This window comes from Vulpes vulpes, chromosome 10 (assembly GCF_048418805.1).
Source record: "Vulpes vulpes isolate BD-2025 chromosome 10, VulVul3, whole genome shotgun sequence".
Taxonomy (NCBI): domain Eukaryota; kingdom Metazoa; phylum Chordata; class Mammalia; order Carnivora; family Canidae; genus Vulpes; species Vulpes vulpes.
Window position 1 is genome coordinate 52,621,007 of NC_132789.1, and position 24,656 is coordinate 52,645,662.

General features: G+C 46.4%; 3 protein-coding genes across 15 annotated transcripts in view; 2 read left to right on the top strand and 1 right to left on the bottom strand.

Annotated features, from left to right (window-relative positions):
- GPBP1L1 (GC-rich promoter binding protein 1 like 1) overlaps positions 1–10,767 on the top strand; it is a 61,085-nt gene extending 50,318 nt beyond the window's left edge. For 4 of the 8 annotated variants that reach the window (XM_072724122.1, XM_072724124.1, XM_025991927.2 and 1 more), the window contains exons 8-13: positions 4,855–4,992; positions 5,661–5,819; positions 6,876–6,992; positions 7,176–7,300; positions 8,436–8,538; positions 9,729–10,767. In XM_072724122.1, coding sequence (XP_072580223.1) covers positions 4,855–4,992; positions 5,661–5,819; positions 6,876–6,992; positions 7,176–7,300; positions 8,436–8,538; positions 9,729–9,881 — 795 coding nt within the window. In that variant the 3' untranslated portion in view covers positions 9,882–10,767. The remainder of the gene's footprint in view (positions 1–4,854; positions 4,993–5,660; positions 5,820–6,875; positions 6,993–7,175; positions 7,301–8,435; positions 8,539–9,728) is intronic. The other 4 variants (XM_072724125.1, XM_072724126.1, XM_025991928.2 and 1 more) reach the window with 1 other exon arrangement.
- Positions 10,768–13,018: 2,251 nt separating this feature from the next.
- Positions 13,019–17,067, top strand: CCDC17 (coiled-coil domain containing 17). Of its 4 annotated transcripts, none has more exons than XM_072724120.1 (12): positions 13,019–13,247; positions 13,350–13,424; positions 13,540–13,994; positions 14,218–14,301; positions 14,391–14,509; positions 14,758–14,874; positions 15,084–15,226; positions 15,326–15,423; positions 15,600–15,803; positions 15,958–16,168; positions 16,240–16,350; positions 16,562–17,067. In XM_072724120.1, exons 1-12 carry the CDS (start codon positions 13,125–13,127, stop codon positions 16,670–16,672), a joined length of 1,851 nt encoding a protein of 616 aa, XP_072580221.1. In that variant the 5' UTR covers positions 13,019–13,124; the 3' UTR covers positions 16,673–17,067. The 4 variants fall into 4 exon arrangements, 2 of the variants coding, with proteins under 2 accessions (XP_072580221.1, XP_072580220.1); XM_072724119.1 differs by having other exon boundaries at positions 13,540–13,756; positions 13,832–13,994; positions 15,084–15,423; XR_011994825.1 differs by having other exon boundaries at positions 13,350–13,756; positions 13,832–14,301; positions 14,758–15,226.
- Positions 17,068–18,988: 1,921 nt separating this feature from the next.
- Positions 18,989–24,656, bottom strand: part of NASP (nuclear autoantigenic sperm protein) — a 40,501-nt gene continuing 34,833 nt past the window's right edge. For all 3 annotated transcript variants that reach the window (XM_025991933.2, XM_025991931.2, XM_072724118.1), the window contains 9 exons: positions 23,471–23,550; positions 22,992–23,077; positions 22,809–22,882; positions 21,591–21,779; positions 21,305–21,471; positions 20,640–20,696; positions 20,473–20,550; positions 19,672–19,800; positions 18,989–19,177 (listed from right to left, as the gene is read on the bottom strand). In XM_025991933.2, the coding sequence (XP_025847718.1) occupies positions 19,097–19,177; positions 19,672–19,800; positions 20,473–20,550; positions 20,640–20,696; positions 21,305–21,471; positions 21,591–21,779; positions 22,809–22,882; positions 22,992–23,077; positions 23,471–23,550 (941 nt within the window). In that variant the 3' untranslated portion in view covers positions 18,989–19,096. The remainder of the gene's footprint in view (positions 19,178–19,671; positions 19,801–20,472; positions 20,551–20,639; positions 20,697–21,304; positions 21,472–21,590; positions 21,780–22,808; positions 22,883–22,991; positions 23,078–23,470; positions 23,551–24,656) is intronic.

Below are 24,656 nucleotides of genomic sequence, written 5' to 3' on the forward strand. Positions count from 1 at the left end.
TCATTCACCAGATATTCATTCAATATCTAATATATGTATAGTATTTTACTCTGTCTCCAAACTCTCTACTTCTGCTAACTGGATTTTTAATAGGCTTCTCATACTCATTAGCTTTATCTCATAAACCTGCTTCTCCTCATTTGCTGTTTCCATTAATAGCATGAACATCCATCTGATCACTTAGCTGATTCTCTAGATTGGCTTCTTATTTCCTCCTCCTCATTACTCATTCCCCTCTACCAAGCAATTATAAATTCCCTGTTTGTTATTCCCTCTATGATGTCCTATGCCCTTGTCACCTCCCGGTACTATTGTAGTGCACCCTACTATTTCCTCATCTCTCTATATTCATTTTGCACAGAACTGCCAGAATGATCATCCTAAAACAATTTGAATATATGACATCCTTTCCTCAATCACTTCAGCAGTCCCAAACTGTCTATAACAGGGTTTGGTAAACTTTTTCTATAAAGAGCCAGATAATATTTTAGGCTTTGCTGGTCACATATGACATACAGTTTTTGTTATATTTTTCCTTTCTTTTTCTTTTTTTTCTGATTTTTGTTTCTTTTACAACACTTGAAAAATGTAAAAAGTATATTATTAGCTCATGGGCCATATAGAAACAAGCCTCAGACCCATGGGTATTCCTTGCCAACCCTGATCCTACAGTACAGTACAAGTCAAACTCCTTCGCCAGTGGCATGAATAATTCTTTATACTCTAAGCCTAAACCATCTTTTATATTTTACTACCTCTTCTTTCTCTTGTGTAGGAAAGTATTCATCCTTCAAATTCATGCCATTTGCTCTGAATCCTTTTCTATCACACACATCTAAAGATCTCATTAATCTTTATAACTCTGAATAGCACTCTGTCTCTTATCATAATATCTATAACACTTTATTGCATCTCTTTATTTCCTCACTTGTAATCTCCTTAAGGGCAGCCTTCAGGTCCTTTTCATATTTGTATCCCTAGCACCCTCACAAAAGCACGTAATAATTGCTTTAATGAATTGTAGCCACCATACACAAGTAATTAGAATTTACTTGGTTGGCAGCCCTGGTGGCACAGCGGTTTAGCGCTGCCTGCAGCCTAGGGTGTGATCCTGGAGACCCGGGGTCAAGTCCCACACCAGGCTCCCTGCTTCTCCATCTGCCTATGACTCAGCCTCTCTCTCTCTGAATAAATAAATAAAATCTTTTTAAAAAATAGAATTTACTTTGTTATTGAGAGGGAAACTAATGAGCATTTATTCATTTTCCTCTGTGTGTAAGCAGTGTTTGGTGGTTCTGAGTAATACAGAGAAGTAACAACATTGGTTGTGACTCTCCATGAACTGAAAGTCTAATTGGGATAAGATATAACAATATAAAAGGTCGTGTGATTATGCATAAAGTAACAGATGCTAATAACAAATTCTAAACAGACTTAGAATAACTAAATGAATTAAACATTAGTGTTCAGTCAGTTCAGAGGATCAAGATCAGTTCAGATTATGACCATTGAGGAAAATTTTGCTGCAAATTTGTCATTTGAACTGACTTTTGGAGGATGGTCCAGATTTGAATAGGCAGAAAAAAGTCTGGAGAGTATTGCAGATCATAAGAGAAGCAGTTAAATACAAGTTCTGAAACCAGAAAACACTGGACATATTTGGGGGGATTGTAAATGATCATTAATTACTCCTGTGAGCACTAGGGAAATATCCAGACAAGAGGTCCTTATCCTAGTGGTAAAGAATGAAGCTTTCGGGCAGCCCCAGTGCCGCAGCAGTTTAGCACCGCCTGCAGCCCGGAGTGGGATCCTGGAGACCCGGGATCGAGTCCCATGTCGGGCTCCTTGCATGGAGCCTGCTTCTCCCTCTGCCTGTGTCTCTGCCTCTCTCTCTCTCTCTGTCTCTCTCTCTGTATGTCTCTCATGAATGAATAAATAAAATCTTTTAAAAAATAAAATAAATGAAGCCTTCATGGTGGATAAGATCTCTAAGGAAAGAGGATAAGACAGTAAAGAATGGGAAAATAAAAGTTGGAGGAATATTTAATAATTTATAAATATTAAAATAATGATATAGTCAGTGGGGCTAAGAAACTAATTCAGACATCAAAAAAAAAAAATAGCATGCTATCACAAAAATTTGGGTGGATGAGTTTAAGATAGCAACTGGGGGGATCCCTGGGTGGCGCAGCGGTTTGGCGCCTGCCTTTGGCCCAGGGCGCGATCCTGGAGACCCGGGATCGAATCCCACGTCAGGCTCCCGGTGCATGGAGCCTGCTTCTCCCTCTGCCTGTGTCTCTGCCTCTCTCTCTCTATCTCTCTGTGACTATCATAAATAAATAAAAATTTAAAAAAAAATTTTAAAAAAAGATAGCAACTGGGTTTGTCAACACTTGACAAATGCTGCTAACAGGTTGAGGAAAGTAACTGAAAAAGGGTTTTTGACCTTAGCACTTGGGAAGATTTAGGTGACCTTTGAGTTGAGGTTTTAGGAGAGTAGTGTAGGGATGAAACAAGATCTCAGGGGGTTCTGGAAGTATGTGGGTGGAAGTGGAGGTAGTGGCAACTTTGAGATTTGAAAATAAAAGTAAATAGAATGTAGGTGATGGGAAAGTTAAGTGAAAGGATGAAGAAAATCTAGGAAGAAGCCCTTGAGGAGCACCTGGGTGGCTCAGTGGTTGAGCGTCTGCCTTTGACTCAGGTCATGATCCCGGGGTCCTAGGATCGAGTCTCACATCAGGCTCCCTGCAGAGAACCTGCTTCTCCCTCTGCCTGTGTCTCTCATGAATGAATGAATGAATGAATGAATGATCTTTAAAAAAAGAAGAAGCCCTTGAGGGCAACTTGGAGTATATCTGAAAGAGTTCATTAAAGGATCATGGCCTAGGAAGAAATGAGTGGGAATAAAACTGATTGATGAGTGGATTTATCTTTGAAAGGGTTTAAGATACTTGTTTGATATAGAAGGGAAAGAATGTGAACGTAAGTCAAGAGAGCAACTACTGCCTAGGAAACAGTATGGCGTGGAAATTAACAGCAGGTCTCTGGAGTAGATAGAGTTCACTTTGCACCTTTTTTTTTTTTTTTTAAGAATTTATTTATTTGAGAGAGAGAAATAGCGTAAGAGACCATGAGCAGCAGGGAAAGGAAGAAGCAGACTCCTTACTGAATGGGGAACCCAATTCCAACGTGGGGGTCAATCCCAGGACCCCAGGATCATGACCTAAGCTAAAGGCAAACACTTAACGGACTGAGCCACTCAGGCATCCCCTCTTTGCACCTTCTTTGTGATATGACCGTGGGCAAGTTTATTAAGTGCTAAGTCTCAGTTTTATCATCTATACAATGGGATAGTAGTACCTATTTTTTTAAGGTTTTTGTGAGGTATAAATGAGTTTTTCGGGTTTTTTTTTTTTGTTTTTTTTTTTTTAAGATTTTATTTATTTATTCATGAGAGACACAGAGAGAGAAAGAGAGGCAGAGACACAGGCAGAGGGAGAAGCAGGCTCCATGCACCGGGAGCCCGACGTGGGATTCGATTCCGGGTCTCCAGGATCGCGCCCCGGGCCAAAGGCAGGCGCCAAACCACTGCGCCACCCAGGGATCCCCAGTACCTCTTTTTAAAAAGAAAAAAGGGGGCAGCCCAGGTGGCGCAGCGGTTTGGCGCCACCTGCAGCTGGGGTGTGATCCTGGAGACCCAGGATCGAGTCCCACATTGGGCTCCCTGCATGGAGCCTGCGTCTCCCTCTCCCTCTCCCTGTGTCTCTGCCTCTCTCTCTGTGTCTATGAATAAATAAATAAGATCTTTAAAAAATAAAAAATAAAAAAAAGAAAAAGAAAAAAGGAATATTCCAGCTGCACAATGGTGCCCAGCCATAATTGGGACCAGGACCATAGTGACAGAATGGTCCTAGACCCCACAGGCCAAGCAGAGAAGGGAGCAAACCAGAATTATCTCACCATTTACTTGCCCACCCTGGCCTAGAAATAGCTTCCTGTTGTTGAAGTTCCTGGAAAACAGCTTTTTTTTTTTTTTTCCTTTTTCTAAGAATTGGGATTATGGGGCACCTGCGTGGCTCAAATGGTTAATTGCCTGCCTTCGGCTCAAATCATAATAATCTCCAAGTCCTGGGATCAAACCTCGCATCAGGCTCCTGGCTCAGTGGGGTAGTCTGCTTCTCCCTCTCTTCTCCTCTCCCCCTGCTTGTGCTCTGTCTCTCTCAAATGAATAAATAAAAAGAAAATTTTTTTTTAAGATTTTATTTATTCATTCATAAGAGACACAGGGAGAAAGAGAGGCAGGGACACACAGGCAGGGGGAGAAGCAGTCTCCATGCAGGGAGCCCAATCAATCCCAGGTCTCCAGGATCAGGCCCTGGGCTGAAGGTGGCACTAAACTGCTGAGCCACCCGGGCTGCCCTAAAAATTATTTAAAAACTAAAAATCAGGATTACATCAGAGGTTAACAAACACACCATAAAAAGAGAACATTTTGCAGTCCAGTAAGTTTAGAAAATATTGCCTCTCAAATTCGCATGTATAGTTAAATGCTTTGACAAATGGCATAGTGAAGAAAACTGTTGAACTTTACTCTCCTCAGCATCTCCCACACTTATCGAACCAGAGCTCTCTTTGAGTATACCTATTAATAACCCAGGACACTTCTGGTTCCCATCTGCTTTTTTCCTTCAAGTGTCTAACCTCAGAAAGAGGTTGCATACCTCCCAAACATGTTAAGATGGGTAAGCTCTAGTACTCGTGTCCCCACATAACATTTTACTCTGCTTCATGTGATCTTCCAGGCTGAGCTTCTGTCTCCATACGTGGTCTGATTTGTTCTTTCTTCCCACATAGCCCAGTGCATGGAAAGCTAACAGAATGGAACACAAATCAGGATCCCTTTCCTCTGGCCGGGAGTCCGCCTTTACCAGTCCAATCTCTGTTACCAAACCAGTACTGGCTGGTGGCGCAGTTTTAAGCTCTCCTAAAGAGGTGAGTTGAGGGACACCTGGGTGGCTGAGCGGTTGAGCATCTGCCTTCAGCCCAGGGCGTGATCCTGGAGACCAGGGATCGAGTCACACGTCAGGCTCCCTGCATGGAGCCTGCTTCTCTCTGTGCCTGTGTCTCTGCCTCTCTCTCTCTCTCTCTCTCTCTCTCTCTCTGTTTCTCATGAATAAATAAATAAAATATTTTTTAAAAAAATAAAAAAAATAAAGAGGTGAGTTGAAGATAAGGCCAAGCAGCCTTTTCTGCAATTGCCAATTTGCCATTTACTAAAACTAAGATACACGGTGTGACATGTACAGCTCTAATTCCATTTCTTTTGTAGTGTGCTTAGCCCAGAGATGGGCAGTAGCTGAGTGGAGTAGTCTCTGTGTGGTAGACTGGGTCCAGCCTGTGGCAGACTGGCATTGTGGCTCGAGTCTGTAAAAAGATCAGAGGTGCTGGTATAAGCCATCCAGTCTTAACTGCAAAAACCCTGAGAAGCTGAAGTCTGTTTAAATGAAAAGGAGAGTTTATTTTTGATTAAAAAAAAAAACAAAACACAGTGATAATTAGGCTACCAGATTCCAGAAATTAATACCATGTAGAAGTGACCCAGAGAATCCCAGTTCTTGCTGTTTGCTATCAGGAACAACCTCTTTGTGTTATTTGCCCAGAGTCCCTCCAGCACTACTCCTCCAATTGAGATCAGCTCCTCTCGCCTGACCAAGCTGACCCGCCGAACTACCGACAGGAAGAGTGAGTTTTTGAAGACTCTAAAGGATGACCGGAATGGAGACTTCTCAGAGAACAGAGACTGTGACAAGCTGGAGGATGTAAGAGCATAAGGTTTTTCTGGGGCAGCAAAGGGATTTTCCTGTGTTGTGTATGTGCTTTCTTAAAGTCTTGAATTGGGTAGTGCTGTAAAAAGTTGATGAATTACAGAAGCTTTTATCAGGATTATATTTAATTGCAGTATAAGAAAATCTGAAAAATAGCATAAAACAAGAGGGAGGTTTTTTTATATCCCACAACAGGAAAGTTAGAAGTTGCAGGCTAGGGCAGCCCGAGTGGCTCAGCGGTTTAGCACCACCTTCAGCCCAGGGTGTGATCCTGGGGAACCGGGATCAAGTCCCATGTCAGGCTCCCTATGTGGAACATGCTTCTCCCTCTGCCTGTGTCTCTGTGCCTCTCTCTGTGTCTCTCATGAATAAATAAATAAAATCTTTAAAAAACAAAAAACAAAGAAGTTGCAGGCTAAGAGATTAAGTTCATTGGGATTATCAGAAAGCTTACAACTTGGGATGCCTGGGTGGCTCAGCTGTTGAGCATCTGCCTTTGGCTCAGAGCATGATCCCAGGGTCGTGGGATCAAGTCCTGCATCAGGTTCCCTTCAGAGCCTGCTTCTCCCTCTGCCAGTGTCTCTGCCCCTCTCTCAGTCTCTCACGAATAAATAGATAAAATCTTAAAAAAAAAGAAAGAAACAAAGAAAGCTTACAACTTTTGGTCACCTTGGACTAGAGTGGTTTTGCCCTCTATACTTCCCCTCTATATTCTGGTTAGGGAAAGGACAGGAAGCCAAAAACCTGAAGGAAGGTAATGTCTGTCCCTTTTTTAAATGCTTTCTTAAAAGCTACACCCTGCAATGAGCACAACATTGGCCCACTGTCAGATGGCAGCTCCTAGTTGCAAAAGACTCTAGGAAGGTGAACTTTTTAAAGTTGAGCACAGTAGTTCTCTAGTCCAAATTGTTAAGACTAGAGCATTGATACTGCATTAGTATCAATTCACATCTACCACCATTGACATAACCTGAAGTTAAGTTCCTGACCAGTTGGTAAACTTTAGAAATCTTAGTAAGATAAGCAAATCCTCTTTTTTTTTTTTTTTAGGTTTATTTATTCATGAGAGAGAGGCAGAGACACAGGCAGAGGGAGAAGCAGGCTCCATGCAGGAACCCCGATGCGGAACTCAATCCCAGGACTCCAGGGTCACACCCTGGGCTGAAGGCAGGTGCCAAACCAGTGAGCCACCCAGGAATCCCCGCAAATCCTCATTTTTAAATGGGGAAAACGTGTGGGCTAAAGTTGTTTTCTGGAGAGCGCTTTCCTCAGTTCTGACTCCTTAATCTTACAGATTATGTATCTTGCCACAAAGGATCATTAAACCAAGTGTGTCCTTTCTTATTTCAGTTGGAAGACAACAGCACACCTGAACCAAAGGAAAATGGTGAGGAAGGCTGTCATCAGAATGGTCTTACTCTCCCTGTGGAGGAGGAAGGGGAAGTCCTCTCACACTCTCTGGAAGCAGAGCACAGGTAAGTGAAGATCAGATTACAGGGCATGCTGTGTATGGCCTTTAAGGAGCTTGAACATCCTAAGGCATGTCAGATTGAGTCTAGCCTACAAAGAGAAGTGTCTATGGGCACCATAACTTGTTCTCTTTTTATGCCCCAGCTTGGTCTGTTGCCCACTGGAAACTGTACAGATTTGCCAGCTTTGCTTTCCAAGGTTTTCATGTAGTTTAGTTTCAGACTCTGTTTATAACTCCATTTGGTGGAGAGGGGAACTTGTTTTCTAGGACTGCTGTGCTGGCCCTTGGACCCTCCTAGCCCAAGTGATCCATTATAAGACCCCTTTAAAGGGCCTTGGGAGGTATAAGATCCCCATGGATGGAGCTTATTCTTTAAATGAGGGTCTTAAACACAGAGCCGCCAACAGTTTGGGCACCTGGATAGCAGATGGGGGGCCTGCCATGTGTGGCAGTACCTTTCTGAAAGGAAGTTCCTATCCCGAAGAACTTTAGGAGTCAGCAAGATCACAAGAGCATGAAGGAGACCACATTGCCCTGAAATTGAGAGAACTTAGCTACATGTGGAGATGTGCTAATTTGCTTACAAAAGACAAAAGTGATAGTTCTTTCTTTGTTCTGTCAGAGAGGGCCCTTACACTTTGGCTCCTATGCGGTCTTATTTTCTGCTGCTGCTACTATCCTGTCTGTAGCTTTTACACTCTGGAAAGAGCAACTGTGGAGATCCTCGTTTAATTCAAACAACTAAGTAGCCATAATTAAAGCTTATCCCACTGGGGAGGGGCACCTGGGTGGCTGTCAGTTGGACGGCCAACTCTTGATTTTGGTTCAGGTCATGATCTGGGGGTCCTAGAGTTGAGCCCTGCATCAGGCTCACTCAGCAGAAAGCTTGAGGATTCTCTTCCTTCCCTCCCTGCCCCCCCCCCCCCCCCCCGTGCTCATATACTTTGTCTCTTTTACACTCTTTTCTCTCAAATTAATTAATTAATAAAAAAAAAAAAAAGCTTATCCTACTGGGGAGAAAAGAAAAATTTAAGGGACTACCATTGCCCCTGGGTGAGTTAATTTTCTCTGGAAAGTTGTGGGCTTCCCACTTGTGCTGAAAGGTGTCATATTTTCTTTGCCTGACCTCCCTCTACCAGGTTATTGAAAGCAATGGGATGGCAGGAATATCCCGAAAATGATGAGAATTGCCTCCCCCTCACAGAAGATGAGCTCAGAGAGTTCCACATGAAAACAGAGCAGGTATGTCCTAAACCTTTCCTGGAGACCTGTTAAGGATGAGGAAAGAAAGGAACCAGGACAGTCCTTGCACTTGGCCCCAGTTTAGTGTGAGAGAAGGAGCTCGGAAAAGAAAATGTAAATTAAGTTGCCATAGAAGAAATACAGAGGAGCGTATCACTGCCTAGGCAGTAGGGATCTCCAGTAGTGGACAAAAGAACTAGGTCAGGCTAGGAGATCTCAGAAACTAGTATGTTCTTTCATCGTGGCAGCTCTACCCCCTTATCAGAGCCACAAGGCTGTGTTCCAGAGTTAGGGGCTGACCTGGGTCTCTAGGGAAGCAGACTCGTCCTCCCCTGCCTCCGGCCCTGAGGTTTGCCTCTGATACTCTCTCTGGAGCCAAGAAACAGCCTATTTGAATTTATTCAACAAATAGTTGGATTCTTTTTGTGGGTGAGACACTGCCAGGTCCTAGAGTATATAGCAGTGAACAAGATAAATGGAGTTTGCAGACCTCTTGGATTTTACATACTGGTGCTATTTATATTTATATTTTATTTATATTTATGGTATTTATATTTAAAGGACAAATAACGTGAGCAGAAGGCAGACACTCAACCGCTGAGCCACCCAGGTGTCCCAGAATCTGCATTTTAAAAAAAGATCCATAGGTGATTGATTTGCACATTAAAGTTTGAAAAGCGGGCAGCCTGGGTGGCTCAGCGATTTGGCGCCTGCCTTCAGTGCAGGGTGTGATCCTGGAGACCCGGATCGAGTCCCACATCGGGCTCCCTACATGGAGCCTGCTTCTCCTTCTGCCTCTTTCTCTCTCTCTCATGAATAAATAAATAAAAAATAATTAAAAATAAAAAATAAAGTTTGAAAAGCACAGCTATAAGAAATCTTGAATCTCTTAGAAGGGCCCCCTCTTGGGACACCTGGGTGGCTCAGCGGTTGAGCATCTGCCTTTGGCCCAGGGCGTGATCCCAGAGAACCGGGATCAAGTCCCACGTCAGGCTCCCTGCATGGAGCCTGCTTCTCCCTCTGCCTGTGTCTCTGTGTCTCTCATGAATAAATAAATGTTTTTTTTTTGTTTTTTTTTTAAAGAGGGGCCGCCTCTATATTCTGTCTAGAATTTTGAGTACTGGCCTTTTCCAGGGCCCGCTGCCACTATAGTTTTTGACAGTTTTCTCTTTTTCCTGTGCTAACTGTAGCTGAGAAGAAACGGCTTTGGGAAGAACGGCTTTTTGCAGAGCCGCGGTTCCAGCCTGTTCTCCGCTTGGAGAAGCACTTGTAAAGCAGAGTTTGAGGACTCAGACACGGAAACCAGTAGCAGCGAAACATCTGATGACGATGCCTGGAAGTAGGCATATAAAGGCTCACAAATCTGACCCAGTGAACTCAGCTTGTGTGTTTAGGGAGTATACAAAAGAAATCGTTCTTTTCCTTTTCTTATGTTGTTGAATACTTCATGCACAAGGGAAATAATCATATCCCAAAGAGAGAGCAATTGGCTTGTTTAGCTTTTGTTGTTATTGTTCTTCCCTGTTATCTGCTTAATAGAGAGAAGTTTGTGTGATGGGAAAGAATTTTTAAATACACACACACACAGACACAGTATATATGGGGCGATGCACAGGTGGGAGCTGGCTGTGCAGAGAGGAGGAGACACCAGTCAGCTTCTACTACCAGCCCTTGGGGCACTCACCCCTGTGCTCAAGCAATCATTGTCAATGACAAAGTGACTATTGAAGTTATAATTGTATTAAATTAATGCTAATAATTTGGATATTTTATTTTATTTTTGGCTGCTCGGGTAACGTTAGCCCTTAACCAAGCATACATGGTTTTTTTTCTTTCTTTCTTTCTTTCTTTCTTTCTTTCTTTCTTTCTTTCTTTCTTTCTTCTTTCTTTCTTTCTTTCTTTCTTTTTCTTTCTTCCTTTCTTCCTTTCTTTCTTCCTTTCTTTCCTTTCTTTTTCTTTTTCTCTTTCTTTCTTTTTCTTTCTTTCTTTCTTTTCCTTCTTGGGTACAGCTGTAAAATATTTGGGATATAGGAAATGTTGTGTTATTCTTGCAGCCTTGATATTCAGGGTGGATTGTAAAATATAAATTTTTGTGAGATTTCAAAGATTAAGATTATTTTGATAACATTATTTACAGATTTAAAAGATGTGGTTATCACAAGTCTGTTGAGGGGAAAAACTACTGCATAAAATAACTAACTTGGAATAAATATTTTGCATCAGTTTGGATTGTCTTGTGTAAGAAGTATATTTCCTTTAAAATTAGATGAGTGGATTCTTTGGGGGAAATACTTTCAGAAGTCTGAAGGAAGTCTGAATTCAGACACAGCTGTTTCTCCTTTTAGCAGATACTTTTTTGATGCAGAAAAACTTGTGCAATAAATTATCAGTAATAAAATCAGAAACCCAAGTTTCCTTCCTGAAACTGATTTTCACTTGCCTGGGTATGTATCACTGTGCCTATTTTAAGGAAGGCCTGTACCTCAATTCTCCTGCTAAATAATAACATGGGAAAGCCTGTGCTGTCTGGGTGACCAGTGGAGGAGGCACAGTTTCCATGCAAGGTTCACTTCCCAGCAATCTCTTTACAGCCCTGGCATTTTGCAAAGCTCTGGGGATGCAGGGAATGCCCGGCCCAGGAGGGAAGAGAATAAACAGTTATATTAAAACTAAAACCTTAGGCCAAAACCTGTTGGACAAGAAGTTACAGTAAGCATTTCCTGACACTGGCACTCTTTGGCCATCTCTGCACGGTCCCCAGTGGAGATAGGGGTCCGAGATCGTACTTTCATGGGAGACAGTCAGCAGTAACAGCCCTGATTGCATGTTAGAAAGATCACCAACTGGGAGTGTCTCCAGAAGGGATAGAGGCTAGGGGCAGAAAGAGCCGCAGGACATTTGCTAGATTATAAAGGCTAGGAAGGCAGAGAGACCCAATCTGCCACCTGTACAGGGTCTCTCCCAGTGTTGTCAGCAGTTCATGTGGCAATGGTGGTTGAGATGAGAGCAGTAAGAACTGTATCATATTTCATTGAATAAATCTTTTAAGACATTATGTTTAAAAAAAAATGTCTTAAAACATTTAGACAGGGGCACCTGGGTGGCTCAGTCGGTTGAGTGTCTGCCTTTGGCTCAGGTCATGATCCCAGGATCAAGCCCCACATCCTGCTCCCTGCTCAGTGGGGAGCCCACTTCTCCCTCTGCCACTCCCCCTGCTTGTGTTTACTCTTTCTCTTTAAAAATTTAGATAATGACAATTTCAGACAATGTTTAGACTTCCTCTAAAACAAGAAAAGTTGTAGGACGCCAGGGTGGCTTAGTCTGTTAAGCTTCCGAGTCTCGATTCCGGCTTAGGTCATGATCTCAGGGTTGTCGGATGAAGCCCTGAGTCCAGCTCATTGCTCAGCAAGGAGTTGCTTCTCTCTCCCCCACCCACCCCCCGCCCCTACCCCCACTCATTCTCTTACCAAATCTTTAAAAAAAAAAAAAAAAAACCTTGCCAATTACGATACTCCATTGTCCTGATTTCAGTGTTAAAATGTGAGAGGGAAAAAAGTGCATCATAGAATCCGTGAAATACTGTAAAATGAATTAAGTTGTAAAAGCATTCAACTGGAAATTAGGGACGCCTGGGTGGCTCAGCTGTTTAGCATCTGCCCTTTTGCTTGCTTGAAATTAAGCTGGCTGAGATCACATGCGCTGAAACGCTTGTAACCTGTTGCTGGTCACACCTCGGCCTTACCTGGTGCGGGGGACGCTACCGCAGTCCGTCCCTGCTTGTTTAGGAAAGGGAGCCAAGAAACGGAGTCCCTGCCGGAGTTCCTGCCACTGGTGGCCGAGTACATATGGGGAAGTGGCCGAGCTGGGTCAGCACAGGAGGCCTGCTGGGCCCCAGGCCAGCCTCCGGTGAAGGAATACCTACCCTTCTACATCGGATTCCCTCATCTGCTTCCTTACGTCCTCCCAGAAGTTTCATCCCTTGGGCTGCGAATTCTCTTCCCTCGAGAGACAGAACTACTCAAGAAAACAGGAATCGGGAATGCACGTTAGGGATAAACTGCTCGATTTGGTGCCGCAAAAGCCATGGTTGCGGGCGAGCTTCGGCTTAGGGGAGGGACAGGTTTCCTGGCCCAAAACCCACAAAGGCAGACGGCTTCCTTCCCCAGGTGTTCCCCAGCATGGGGAGTGACACTAACCTGGGCGACATCCACTTGGGCAAAACAAGGACAAGATTCTTCCCTGGTGGAGACTGGAGTGTGTGACAACGGTCTGGCCTGGGGCAGCTGCCAGGGCAGGAAACCCAAGGGGGAGCCTCCGAAGGGCCTCGACTGTGCTCATGGAATGGGGTGCAGCCCACTTGGTGACGCTTCTTCAAGCGGGGAGCCTTTCCCCACCCATGTTCCAGACCTGCCCAGACCTGTATTTGCTGCCCGGGGAGCGGAGTCTCCTCCCCAAACATACACAATCCTGTAAACTCGGCCAACCTGGCCTTGCCTCAGCCTCTGGCTTAGTTTCGTCCTCCCCCTTGGCCCTGCTCTGTCCTCCCTCCCGCAGGTCCCGGCTGGCAGAGTGAAGGGTCCCGTCCCATGGCCGCGTCCCCGGAGGAGCCAGGGCTCCTGTCCTGTAGGTCCTGTGACATGGTCTTCCGCTCCTGGCCACTGCTGGCCACCCACACTCAGCGCTTCTGCATTGGCCGTCTGACCCGCGAGGTGACCCCGGGTCACCCCCCTCGAAAGGGCCGCGTCCGTGGCCGCACGGGTGGGTATTGAAGCAACTCGGAGCCTCGGATTCACCCCACGCCCTGTCGCCAGGTTGTGCCACAAGAACACCAGGGCCTCCCAGACCAGGCGGCCAGCGAATTGGCTCTAAAGCAGCTAACCGAGGAGGTACTCCCCGCTTTCCCCACTGGCTCGAATGAAGCCTCCTCCCCCAGGTCCCTGCCATCTTGGGGCAGGTTACCCCAACATGGATCGCGGGTTCGCGGGTTCCCGTTACGTCCAGGTGCAGCGGCTGTGGCTGTACCTTCAGGACATGCTGCCCTGGATAACAGAGGTCCCCAGGGGACTAGAAGGGCCCCGCAGGGAGGCGCCCGCATACGGCCCCACCGCCGAAGCTGCTGGAAGCCCTGGGGAGCGGCTTCGGGCGCTGCAAGGGACTCACGCAAAGCGGGTGGCGGAGACGGAGTCGCAGAGCCGGGCTCTGGAGCGACGCCGCGAGGGTGAGGGGAGGGGAGCCCCCGCCCTCGGCTTCGAGTTTGTCGGACCCTTTGCGACTCGGTCCCTTAACGCCTCAGAACTAAGCCAACGCCTCCAAGGTTTGGCCCAGACCCGGGCCGGACAGGCGCGCCTCCGAGGCCTGGAGTGGGAGCTTCGAGAACTCCGGGCGGAAGCCAGGCGATCGCGCGGAGCTCTGGACGCGCTGGGGGCGCAGGTTCGGCTGCTGCAGCCCGAGCCCGGGTGAGAGCGGGAGCGGGGGCTTCGGCGCGCGGCCGGGGGGGGGGGGGGGGGGGGGCGGGGCCGAGCCGGGGCGGGGCATGGCGCGCGAGGCGGAGGCCCCCTAGCAGCGGGAGGGCCGCACGTGCCCCCCGGGAGGGGGCGGGGCTTCCGGGGGCCCGGCGGCGGGCGTCGGGAGCAGCAACGCCGGGTCCGCCCCCACCGCCCCCCCCGCCCCCGGCCCCAGGACCCGGCCCCACGCCTCGCGAGAGGCGGAACTGTGTTGCCCGGTGCTGCAGGCCACCCCGGCGACTCTGGCTGCCGAGATCGGGTAAGGACCGGGGGCCGGGGTGGCTGGGGCGAAGCGCTGCTCAGTCCTGGAAAATCCCTGCTGCGTCCTGTCCGCCACTGCGTCCCCAGGGCTCTGCGTGAGGCCTACGTTCGAGGTGGGGGCCGGAACCCCGACGTTCTGGGCCACATGTGCCAACTGCAAGTGGAGGCATCAGCACTGGATCTGCGGCGGCTGCAGCCCCGCAGAGGTGAACAGGCGGAGCCAGCGGGAGGGCCTCTCGGAAGCCGTGGCCTTAATTCTGGGAGGAGAGAGGGCGGGCGGGCAGCTTTGGCGTGGGAACCACCCGAAGGTGGAAACCGTGGGTGCCTCTGTGGCAACGGCTAGCTGGAGTGAGTCCAGCCCTGACCAGAGGCTTTGGAGTTGGAGAGAGCTGCTCGGATCCGATCGCACCAGCTGGTCACCAGGGGTCAGAGGTGACAGACTTTTTCATCTCAGGAAGACGGACAGGTGCCGCCCTGGAGGAGCTTCTGGCAGTGGAAGCTGAAAACCGGCGCCTGGAGGCAGAAATCCTGGCCTTGCGGATGCAGAGGGGCGCAGGCCCTGCGTCCTGGGGTCAGCGAGCGTCCTTGCCCCGCGCCGTCTCGCTCTCCCAGCAGGCCGAGCTCAGAGGAAGGGGTTAGAGGGACCACGCGTGGGGACCGGGCGCGCTGTGGCTGCGCGTTCCTGCCCCCGCCATCGCCGGCCGTCAGGGAGAGGGCCTCTCAGCCCTGGTACTTGCCGCGGCCTGCGCACGGCTGCCCTACCCTTAACTCTGCTCCCAGGGCCCAGGGAGCCTCGCCCCGTGGTGGATCCCAGCCCGTGCCTGAGGAGGGAAGATCCCCCACGCCTCCCTCCGCCGGTGGCTCCTCCGCTGCCGCCGCGTCCACCTTCGGCAGGCGTCCTACTGAGTGGCGCCGAAAAGGCCGTGAGGGCCCAGGGCGTGGGGCCCGGGCAGTTGGTTTGGGTAGTTGGGAAGCCGGGGTGCCTGGGGCCGCGCCGGAGTCAGCGCTTCCCCCACTCACAGCTGCGGGCCCTGGGAACCATGACCAGAAACCTAGGCCTGGATCCGCACTTCCTCCTGCCCGCTCCTGACGTTCTGGGCCCTGCACCCTACGACCCTGGGTGAGGCCTGCTCCCTCTTCTGATACTCTGAACTGGAGACCTACTAGGAAGAGCTAGGGTTGGGGAACTGACGGCTGAGGGCCAGGGTTGGGGGGTGGGGGGGGTGGTCAGGGTTGAGAGTTGGAGGGGGCGGGTAATGGGGCTTATAGGTGCCAGCTGAGACCTGTGTTCTTCAGGGCTGGCCTGGTCATTTTCTATGACTTCCTTCGGGGCCTTGAGGCTTCTTGGATTTGGGTGCGACTGGTAACTGGCTTGACCCGCGATGGACAGGATACAGGAGGGGCCACAGCATTGCCTCCAGCCCTTTGCTTGCCCCCACCTCCAGCTCCGGGGCCCGTGGGCAACTGTGCCATCCTTGCCAGCAGGCAGCCTGTACCCAGGTCAGGACATGGAGACCAACTCCGGTGCTTTTTAATTGAGGCTCTTCCCTCATCCTGCTGAGTTTTCTTATCTGTATACAGGGCTGCTGGCTCGGAGAGCTGCCCTAGGAAAGAACAGTTCTGGCTTCCGACACCTTGTTTTGGTTGTTTCTAGACTGCCACCTTCACCATCAGTATCCCTGGTCTGTGAGCTACAGACCTGGCAGGGGCTGGCAGGGGCTGGGGAACCACAGCCAAAGGCTTGGACCTCCCTGGTGCTCTTTGACTGGGATCAAAGGGTGCTGAGTGGACGTTGGCGTCTTCCACTTCGGACCCTCCCTCTGGACCCTAGCCTTAGCCTTGGACAGCTGAATGGGATTCCCCAGGTGAGTTTGGAGGACAGGGGCCAGGTGCTTCTCCAGGTACAGATGGATGCAGTACCATTTCATCTCTCCAGGTAGGTCAGGCCGAGCTCTTTCTGAGACTGGTTAACGCAAGAGATGCGGGTGTCCAGACACTGGCAGAGATCAACCCAGCAAGCACCCAGGAGTACCAATATCCACCTCCAGTAAGGGCCTGCCTAGAGCTGGGGACACCAAGGTGTCATTGGCGTGGTTCAGTGCCAGCATTTGTTGAGCACCATGTTCCAAGCTTTCTGTGAATTAACTCCTTTAACTATGTAAAGGGATAAAATCAGCAGTGAGGTTTTTAACCTGGTTTTACATTAGGTAGACAAGATATTAACCTCTTGCTAAAGATAAATTTATCCCTGTCCACAGATGTCCTGCTCACCTTCACTAGAAGCAAGCTCCCTTGTCCCCACAGCTGGCTTTGTCGACCCCCCTCCTCCTGCAGAAGAGCCCCTCAGCAGCAGAGTCAAGGACAGATGAGGGTTTGGGCCCTCATCCCAGCTTTGACCCACCCCCTCTGGCTTTGAGTTTAAGGAACGTGGACATGAGTAGCTTCCCATACACAGAACTAGGACTTTAGAATGAGGCCTGTTGCCAGACCTGCAGCTTTACTACTCCATGTTCTCAGGGGGTTTTAGACAGTAAATAGCAGATACAAGCTCAAGATAGGAGGTCCAAGCACAGCTTTACCACCTTCCACAAATACTTGGTGTTTCTTCACCAGTTTTCCTTTTGTAAAACAGGAATTTTTTTTGTCTCCCCCCCCATCCCCACCCCATGTGAGTTCTTGCAATATTGCCTGGAATATAAATTCTTTGAAATATGAGCAGGGGGCACTCTTTGTTAAAGGAACTTGATAAATTTGTTCTCACCTATTCTTTTGTTGTTGCTGTTTTGCTAAAGCCCATCTTGTTACCACACTTCTTCATTCAGGACATCCCCTGGGAAGCCTTTGGGGCTATAAAGGTCCCCATAAACTAGGCCCTCCCGTACCTTACACTTACAGAGGGTCACATGTAAAATCTGGCTGAAATTTGATATCCGGCCTAGCCCCAGAACCCAGTGTCAACCAAAGGTCAAAGGCCTAAAATCTTCAGGATTTGGAAGAACATGCAATACAGGGGTATCTTCGGGAAGTCCAAAGCCAAAAATTCTGGAGCCATGAGTTACCATGACCAGCCCAGAAAAATTCCAACCATTTTCCCTTATATTTCTTTAGAAAACAAAATATACACTGAAAAACTGCCTCAGACATTGGACATTCAAATAGCAGTTTCTGAAATACTGTCCAGTGCACCAAAGTAGCCCTGTGGGTGGTCAGAATTACTATATCCCATTAGGTAAGGGCAGGCCCTGTTTGAAATTCCGATCCCAGTAGTAACTGGTGCGTAAAGGGTTTTTTTGGTTTGGTTTTTTTTTTTTTTTTTGGCATAACGGGTTCTTAAACTAAGGGTCACAGGGGCAGAAGCAGTTCAGGCAGGAGGGGTCTCCCACTAGCCTTGCACCCTGAACAGGAGTGAGGTCTCAAGGGGATGGCTTTAATATCAGAATCCTGAGCAGCCCAGGTGGCTCAGCAGTTTAGTGCCACCTTCCGCCCAGGGCGTGATCCTAGAGCCCTGGGATCGAGTCCCAGGTCGGGCTCCCCGCATGGGGCCTGCTTCTCCCTCTGCCTCTCTCATAAATAAATAAAATCTTCAAAAAATATTATCAGGGATCCCTGGGTGGCGCAGCGGTTTGGCGCCTGCCTTTGGCCCAGGGCGTGATCCTGGAGACCCGGGATCAAATCCCACGTCGGGCTCCTGGTGCATGGAGCCTGCTTCTCCCTCTGCCTGTGTCTCTGCCCTCTGCCTCTCTCTCTCTCTCTCTCTCTCTGACTATAATAAATAAATAAAAATTAAAAAAAATATATCAGAATCATGAGCACCAGCACTCTTAGACTGGGCAGCCAACACTGGTGGCCCAGTTTCTTTCAACCCCACATCCCACATTCAAATGCTTGGGATAGCACAGGATCCCAATGGAAAATCTTTAAACACAAGTCCAGACCAGCAACATTTTTTAGCATCTTTATTTGAGAAGTCAAAACTGCAGATGGGTAACAATTTGGATTCAAGTAATAAGATATATTTCAGCCTTTCTGTACAAAAAACAAAACTTCACCAGCCAGCCTCCCCACAGACTGTTCCAACTACATCCAAAGCATCCAGTCTCATAGCCACTTTCAAACCAGAACACTCAGTTCTCCAGTTAGCACACCGGTTTTCTTTAGGGGTCACCTTCCCCCACCCCTCCCTCACAAGTTTTCTTCAGAGTTCTTTTTAAAACAGGACAGAATTATTGACCCCCAGTTGGAGATTAGGTGCATAAAAATTATCACTTTAGGGCCTGGCTCAGGCAGGTAGGTTACCAGCTCAGTCAAAGTCCATCAAACAGTATCAGCACCAAAAAAAAAAAAAAAAAAAAAAAACCAGTATCAGCACCAAAGAGCAAAGATCTTAACCAAGTCTTGCTTCTATAGCCCCCATCAAAGGAAAGCACCAAAATAAAGGGGTTTGCAAGACAGCAGTCCGGTATTTAAAATGGAAAAAATATATAGCACCATTGGAAAACAAAGGGCCTATGGCTATGCTTGATTTGATCACCTCCACATTAGACAGGAACTTGGATGAGAATTTCCAACAGATCAGTACAGAAAGGGAGAGAGGGGTACACCTTTGACCACTCTATAAACCCAGAGTGCTCCAAGGCACAGTTTCAGCCAGTATTTAAGAAAAAAAAAAAATCAAAGCCTCAACCTTTGCTTACAATCTTTATTGAAGTTATACAAAAAGAATCCCCCCAAAGTGAAAAAATACATTATATACAAAAACACTTTCCCTCAGGAGGAAGGCTCTGTGCCCTCTCTTAACATGCAGTGCTCTCAACTGTAGCTCCGGCCTCCACTGTCCCCTCCACTGCTGCCCGGCTTTCAGCCTGATTCTCAGCCTGGAAGATAAATAGGGAGCCTGGGCATAAATGACCCTAGTTTAAGCTATTGTCTTATACAATCAAGCAGGCCTTAGAGCAAGTGAACAGGTCTCCGAAACCCTGCTAGGCTCCCTACACTAACAGGACAATTACCACAAAATGTAAGGCCATATCCTAAATTCTCTATAGTTTGGCTGACAGAGCCAATGTTCATACATTACTTGGAAAGGGAACAAGCAGAAGTAACCCAATGGTCTTGTCAATCAAGTGCCTTCTCATACATTCATTAGAGTGGGACCTATGATATGTATATAGTTTCCATTCATCAATGAGAGAGACATCCTACATTCTATAACCAAATAGTTCCCTGCATTGTTCTTATAAGGGTTGCACTCAAGTAATCCAAACAGTCTCAAGGTGAGGAACATGCACTTAGGAGGACTAGCTTCCCCAGGGCCTGAGAACAAAGGGAAATAAGGCAAGAGTCGTCCAAGCCCTCTTTAACTGCCCACCTCCTCCTCCATGTTTTCTGAAACTTCATTTCCACTGGAGACGGCATCCCCACTGCCTCCATTGACCTCCAGCTCTTGTTTGGCTTTCTTTGCATCATCTTTCCGGGGACTCTCTTCCTCTGGTTTCCTCTAAAGATAGAATTGTGAAGGCTTCACAAATGTGCTGAATGTTTTTTACAAGAACTGCAAAACTAACAACCCCTTCACACCTCTCCTCCCCCACTGCTGCCACCCCATGGTGCAGATATCCTCAAAAGCGGGATCCATGGCTCTCAGGGCCTCTCATGGCCATAGGAAGCAGATGCCAACCTCTGCTCCTACAATAAATTAGAAACCACAACATACCAATCCAGCCTCTCTACTGGGAAGGGTGGGAGTGAGTGTGAAGAATAGATCTGAACAGTAAGCCAACCCCAAGTTTGTGAATCCAGAAACAAAGGAATCAGTCTCTCACAAGAGAAAAAAACTACTGTAACCAGAAGGAGAAGGCAGACTCAGAAGTTTAACTATCAGCAGGTCTGCAGCTCAATGACTACTATCAAAGAAAAAGAAGAGCCGACGTAAGCAATTCTCAGCAGCTTTCCCTGATAGTCCTGGGCCAAAAGAGGCCTGAAAAATTGTCAGAACACATATTCAAGTGAAAACTACCTTCACTCAAATCCTCACCAACTTCACAAAACGAATGACTTATCACACCAAATACTAAAAATGATTCCTCATGTATCATGTGAAGCAAAAAACAAAACAAAACAAAAGCAAACGGAAAGAAAATAGAAGGGAAATGACCACATGTAGATTTACCTTCTTTCTGACAAGGTGGGAAATATCAGTCACACAATTTGATGAGGAAGCACCATCTGTTGGTTTTCTACTGGCAACCTGACAAAAAGGACTTTATTAACAATGTACAACTACACAGGACACAAATAGGCCTAATATTAAGTGACAAAAATAACCTGAATACTCACCATGGAGACTGAAGTGCTGCCTCCACTAGGAGTGAAACCTGAAGTAGAGCTCTCCACCTGTATGAGAGGGGACAGACCCAAGTGGGCCCCAGAAAAGAACGTACCAGGATCACCCACACACCTACCACAGGTAGGTACCAATTATCAAATAACTGATTAAGACCTCAATACTAGTGGGCCTACATATAATAGCAATTTCATCCATCCCCACTTTACCTGCACCTGCTACCCCCAAACTGGGGATTTAGGCACAGTGTAGATGTTAAATTAACTCCTCCATATCATGTCATCACCTGTGGCATAGAAAGCTCCTTGACATTCCAGCAGTCAAAAGCAGAGCCAAAGCTAAAAGCCATCAATACCTTACTAATCTATACAGAGGAGTTCTCAAAGATGGAAGTAATAGCTTACATTTATTAAGCAAAGACTAAAGTAGCATGCTCATGGTCACATACAGACATATAACCCAGTCTGGCTCCAAAGTATATTTCTTAAGCATTATACCATTTGATAAGAATAATTAGATAAATGCTCACATTCTTTCTAACCACCAACTCCCTAGAAACCATGTCATGGTTCCTAGGCAAATGGAACATTAATGCCATGAGCCTTCCAACAATATCAAACATTCTATTATCAAAACTTTAAAAGGAAACCAAACCAACCAGAGTTGCTTTCAGAGCTAATTCAGCTACATTCCCACTACGCTGGGACTCCTTTGCATCTTCTATCTTCTCTCTAATTTCAGGAAGCAGTTCCTTCAGCTCTTCAATTTCTTTCTCATATTCAGTAGATGATCCTTCAGCCTCCTTCATCTGCTCACTCAGTACAGCTACAAAGAACAGGCTGAAGTGATCAGTAAGAGTTACCACCAAAGGATCCTTTTCTTTTTAATCTTGTCGATTACTGGATCCAGTCAAGCTTATCAGCAAACGGTTGATGATCACTCACCCATTCTCTTCTCAATCACTTCAATAGATTTGCTGAACTGTGCCACTGCCTCATCATACTGAGAGTTGTATCCATAGGCCAAGCCCAGCTGGTAGTGGGTCTCTGCAAGAAGACGATCATGGGCTTCCAGGTACTGTTCTTGCAGGTTAAGGCAAGCCTGGAACTCCTCCACAGCTTGGACATAATTTTCTAATAAAGAGAAAAAGAATAGCAAGCAAATGGATGGGATTTAATATATAATACTTCTAATTTTTTTTAAAGATTTTATTTATTCAAGGGATCCCTGGGTGGCGCAGCAGTTTAGCGCCTGCTCCGGCCCAGGGCACGATCCTGGAGACCTGGGATCGAATCCCACATCAGGCTCTCGGTGCATGGAGCCTGCTTCTCCCTCTGCCTGTGTCTCTGCCTCTCTCTCTCTCTCTGTGTGACTATCATAAGTAAATAAAAATTAAAAAAAAAAAAAAAAGATTTTATTTATTCATGAGACGGGGGTGCGGTGTAGAGACACAGGCAGAGGGAGAAGCAGGCTCCATGCAGGGACCCTGATGCAGGACTCGATCCCCAGACCGGGATCATGGCCTGAGCCAAAGGCAAACACTCCACCATTGAGCTACCCAGGTGTCCTAATACTCCTAATTTTAGATCACTGTACAGGAAACTGGGGGTGGGGTGGGGGGAAATGACTAAAAAAGACTCAGAAGAGATTTTTCACTATTCTAAGAACTATAGGAACCCAAACCAACTGCCATGTTAAAGCCAACTGCCAGGGTCAGTTAAGAGTCTGCCTTCAGCGGGATCCCTGGGTGGCGCAGCGGTTTGGCGCCTGCCTTTGGCCCAGGGCGTGATCCTGGAGACCCGGGATCGAATCCCACATCAGGCTCCCGGTGCATGGAGCCTGCTTCTCCCTCCGCCTGTGTCTCTGCCTCTCTCTCTCTCTGTGTGACTATCATAAATAAATAAAAATTAAAAAAAAAAAAAGAGTCTGCCTTCAGCTCAGGTCATGATCTCGGGGTCCTGGGATGGAGCCTGGTGTCAGACTCCTTGCTCAGCAGACAGCCTGCTTCTCCCCCGTCCCTACCCCTGCTTGTCCTCTCTGTCTCAAATAAATAAAATCTTATTTCAATTGCCCACAACTGATGATCAATTAAGCTGAATTTTAAGGAATTAGAGGAAGAATTGGGTAGAGGGGAACATTAAAGGAAAGAGAAAATGTATTACCAGATTCAACACTAACTTCTCCAAGTTTAAGATGTGCCTGTGCAGCGTAAAGCTGAGCTTCTTTTGTTTCTTGCCTGAAAGGAAAAGATCAGAAATCCTAATAGCGTTCATCCAAGCCTAACTGATATTCTACTTCCAACCTCCAAACTCCCAACCTGAGCCTAGAAACACCATAAGTTTTACCTTTTAAAAATGATCTTTGCTAAATCCAGCATATCCCAGGCAAGCTCTAGATTCCCAATCTCCTCCTCTTCGTTTTCTTGAAGAGACTAAAAGGTATATCCAAATCATTGGTATTATTCAGAAGACAGGCATTTTTAGATCACAAATCTAAATGTATCATTTAATACAGCTTAAAAAAAAAAAAAACCCCACAGGATACAGGATTCAAAATTTAGGCTTTCTCCCTAAAACCTACAGAAACCTAAAACCCTATAATCTTTCTCCAAGTTATCACCTTATGTGAATGGTATCTAACAGTGACATGTTGGGTTCTATCTTAATAGATAGGACATCCTGGGATTAAATGGATGTGTGGATTCTAGGCACAAATAAAGGGTCCCCAATCCCTAACCAAGAAATGGCTATGATAATAAGGCCTACCCTAGTAAGCTACAGTCCTACAATAAGAAAGCTGAAGATGATACTGAATAATAATTTACCTTGTTTTCAAGAAGTGATTCATTTGGTGTTTCTTCAGCCTTGTCATTTTCTTTATCCTCCTCTTCTGAGCCTTCAGTTTCTGTAAGTAAAAATTCCTCAGTATTGAGAATACTAAAGCTATCTTCTAACTAGTCAAGATTCCAATATATGCCAGTCAAATAACCTATATTCTGAGGTAGAACACACCAGATGCTAAATCAGTTAATATCTGAACTGCATATGAAGTCAGTGATTACAGTCTAATTCAAGTATAATCTAGATTTAGATTGTATATCCTATAGTGTCTGTGGTTTACATCTTCACTGATCAGAAGGCTGTCTTTCTTCTAAAAGTCAATCTGGATCATTCAGATAAAAAAGATTAGCTACTATAGTCTCTTAGTCACTAGAAGCTCCCCTCCCATCTATTTAGCCAACAGCACTTGGAGAACCCAGCCAGTGTTCCTGGTGTCTTTAAGCAGCCATTTGTTATATAATACTAACGAGCTGAGAAAGTACAAAAGTTAAATTACTCCAGTCCATTCAGAACAAGAATGCTCAAGAGACTAGCTTTCCCACAACACAGCTGTGAAGAGAAAAGCGTAGTCCTTAGCAACTCTAACCAATGAGCATGCCACAGACTCCAGCCAGCTCTAGCATGTACAGAATTGAGTGAGCAGTACCAAAACCAATTGTTTTACTCCACTATAATGTTAAAATTTGTAGCCATATTGACACTGTATTTCACCATATTAACATACACTCACAAGTCAACTGCCTTTAAGGACAGGATGCTAATAAATAGCAATGTCAAGTGATTAAAAATAAAAATAGGCCTTGGGGGGCACATAACAACGCATGAATTGGGTATAACGTGCCTACCTCTGCCATTTTTCATTAAGCATTTTAACACAAGCAAAAGAACCCAAATACGGTCTCCTAACAAGCTATTATGGGAACATAAATATGCAATTAGGCCTTAATGCCATGTCAGGTTAAAGGACTTTTATGTTTAACAATACTGCCTCAGAATGGGAACAGGCACAGAAAATTCCTAAACATTATAAATTAATAAGACAATCTAAAGAAGTTCTCTAAGAAAGGTGCCTGGCTGGCTCAGTTAGTGAGCATGCAACTCTTGATCTCAGTGTTGGGAGTTCTAGCCCATGCTAGGTGTAGAGATTACATTAAGAAATTAAAAAAAAAA

Coding starts and splice junctions, on each gene's coding strand:
- CCDC17 (XM_072724119.1), top strand. CDS start 13,125: ATGGCCGCGTCCCCGGAGGAGCCAGGGCTCCTGTCCTGTAGGTCCTGT. Junction 14,510..14,757: donor GCGGCTGCAGCCCCGCAGAG/GTGAACAGGCGG, acceptor TTTTCATCTCAG/GAAGACGGACAGGTGCCGCC. Junction 15,424..15,599: donor CCTGCACCCTACGACCCTGG/GTGAGGCCTGCT, acceptor TGTGTTCTTCAG/GGCTGGCCTGGTCATTTTCT.